We start from the raw sequence: 2,544 nt of genomic DNA, 5'->3' as shown, positions 1-2,544 counted from the left end.
TCTAAAAAATTATAAAAAAAATTTTAAAACAAATTGTTTACATTTTAACAACTCCACTTATAACAGGTAACATGCTAATATATATGAATATATTTAATAATTTAAATGGTTAAATATATAATAATAATAATAATAATAATAATAATAAAAAAGTTACATTTGTACGTCATTTTACCTTAGCTTTAACCCATCCAACTAATCAGGTCGATTATAATAGAGATTTGGTTCCAACAATGGAGGAATTTGCATCCAATCCATGTGTCTCTGCTTCCTCTGAGCACTGATTCCCTATCTTTCTGACAAACAAAGGCCTCGCCGGCGGCGAACAATCCGCTGCTACTACTGCAACAGAGAAAGATTATATATGTATATACTAAACCCTACGAAGATAACCTCTCGATTTCCCTTCTTAAACCCTACTCGAGGTGATCTTCCTTTACACTAAAAGTTAATTTCTTTCTTACTTACTCTACGAGTTTCATTTCAAAATCAAATCTTTTTCGTTACAGGCTTTGACTTTCTCATCCCCAAATTTTGGAACGTATTTATATCATTTCAGGTGTACCAAAGCTTCAATTTTCAAAAATTCTCCAACAGAACAAGGGATTTCGAGAAGGACCAACAACAAAAATGGCATGGAGTTTGGAGAGATGCGATGAAGGAAGCATCGAAAGTAGGTCTGGTAACATTCGACCCGCAACAGAGGCCTACGCTGATGAAGCAATCCAAGCTTTAAAAGCTGGAAAGGTCATAGCTGTCCCCACTGATACACTCTATGGTTTTGCTTGTGACGCATGGTACATTCCTAAATCCTAAAATCATTAAATTTATGTTCGCACTCTAAGTGTTCGACGTTTTGCTTCAATGAACTTCATCATATACTTTTACATGGACCCTTGATGTAGCTCTGTTGAAGCAGTCAACAGAATATATGAAATCAAAGGGCGTAAACACACGAGCCCTTTAGCCATTTGTGTTGGTGACATAAACGACATAGGACGATTTGCTGTCACAAACCATCTCCCTCTTGGCTTGCTTGATAACCTCCTTCCAGGACCCGTAACCGTGGTTCTATCAAGAGGTTCGTATTTCTCTCATCATGTCATGTCAAACACAGTACAACCTATTGCCTCAGGTTCTGAATGGGACCAAGGCTAAAAGTTTGTTTCTTTTTTAGGGGAATCAAGTATTCTTGAGAAATCATTAAACCCTGGATTGGATACAATTGGAGTTCGAATTCCTGATTTTGAATTTATGAGGGTGATTGCTCGAGGGTGTGGAAGTGCATTGGCGTTAACAAGTGCAAATCTTAGTGGACAACCGAGTAGTTTAGATATTAAAGAGTTCAAGAATCTTTGGGAACATTGTAGTTTTGTTTATGATGGTGGTGTTCTTCCAGCAGGGCGTGCAGGGTCAACGGTTGTTGACCTTTCTATGATTGGGAAATACAAGATCTTGAGACCCGGAAGGTAAATCTTGAAAATTGAAATACAATTTTTTGTTTTTCTTATAGTTAATAAAAATAAAAAGTGGTTAAAACTTTTAGTTTTGTTTATTTTTTATGTGGGTAGTGCTAAAGAAGAGACAGTTTCAATATTGGAGAAGTACTCTTTACTAGAAGAAGGAGCTGCTGGTTGACTTTTTATTTTTTCAAGATTCAAAATCTTGAGTTTTTCCACTGTTTGACTTTAGCTTTGACTTTGGTCAAAGACATGTAGTGTAAACATATCGTGTTGTTTAAACTTTAAAGTGTAGAATATTGTTGAATTTAGTGAATGCAACACTATTTGAATGTAGAGTTTTGACACTGTTTTTTCACAAAATGGTTAAAGTTGAAGAGAAGGTAAATAGTGGAAATTTTATTTATTTGTTTTTGGTAAGAAAGAAAATTTCATCAAAAGTCTTAAAATCCTGGATGTTGAATGTATTTGATTATATGTTGGGTATCGTGATCTTTAAAAGAAAAGTGAATTGTGTTCAATTTTTAAACTTAGAGAATGTATATATGGGTTAAATGCATGTAATGGCAATGTAGTTTAAAAAAAATAATAAAAAAAAAATCAACCGGTTGTATAATTAAATTATATGATCAAGGTTGAAGAAATATAAAAACCGATAAATTACTTTGTGCAATTTAGTTATAAATCATCGTCCGATATATTATCTTGTAAGTTACTCAACAAAATTTACATATAATGTTGATATACTCGGAAAAGGGCGGAGATAAATATAAAATATTATTTGGATAAACTCCATTTTGAATTTATATTATATTTTATTAATTTATACTTGATAATAAAACTCTTTATAGGGTTAGATTTTATTTTCTTATAAATAAATACCTCATAACACATTGGTTTATATTTTACGTAGCAATATTTTTTGATTTTTCTCCCTATTTGTGAAGTTAAGTTATCTCCATTGCAATGGCTGACAACGTCGACGAAACACATAAAAATTTTGCTAAGGCAATAAAAGCATTGGAAGCCATGGTGAATGTCCTCCAAAGACTAAACATTCCTGTAGAAGATATGGAGGCCATGA

General features: G+C 33.0%; 1 protein-coding gene across 1 annotated transcript; it reads left to right on the top strand.

Moving 5' to 3' along the window:
- The first annotated feature begins 211 nt into the window (after positions 1 to 211).
- Positions 212 to 1,796, top strand: LOC111881098 (uncharacterized). Its single transcript, XM_023877493.2, has 5 exons — positions 212 to 425; positions 560 to 797; positions 906 to 1,081; positions 1,178 to 1,469; positions 1,572 to 1,796. The coding sequence occupies exons 1-5, from the start codon at positions 365 to 367 to the stop codon at positions 1,636 to 1,638; spliced, it is 834 nt and encodes a 277-aa protein (XP_023733261.1). The 5' UTR covers positions 212 to 364; the 3' UTR covers positions 1,639 to 1,796.
- The last annotated feature ends 748 nt before the right edge of the window (positions 1,797 to 2,544 follow it).

Source organism: Lactuca sativa, chromosome 1 (assembly GCF_002870075.4).
Source record: "Lactuca sativa cultivar Salinas chromosome 1, Lsat_Salinas_v11, whole genome shotgun sequence".
In the NCBI taxonomy this organism is placed as follows: domain Eukaryota; kingdom Viridiplantae; phylum Streptophyta; class Magnoliopsida; order Asterales; family Asteraceae; genus Lactuca; species Lactuca sativa.
The sequence above is the reverse complement of the archived record's forward strand: the minus strand, read 5'-3'. Positions and strand labels throughout refer to the sequence as shown.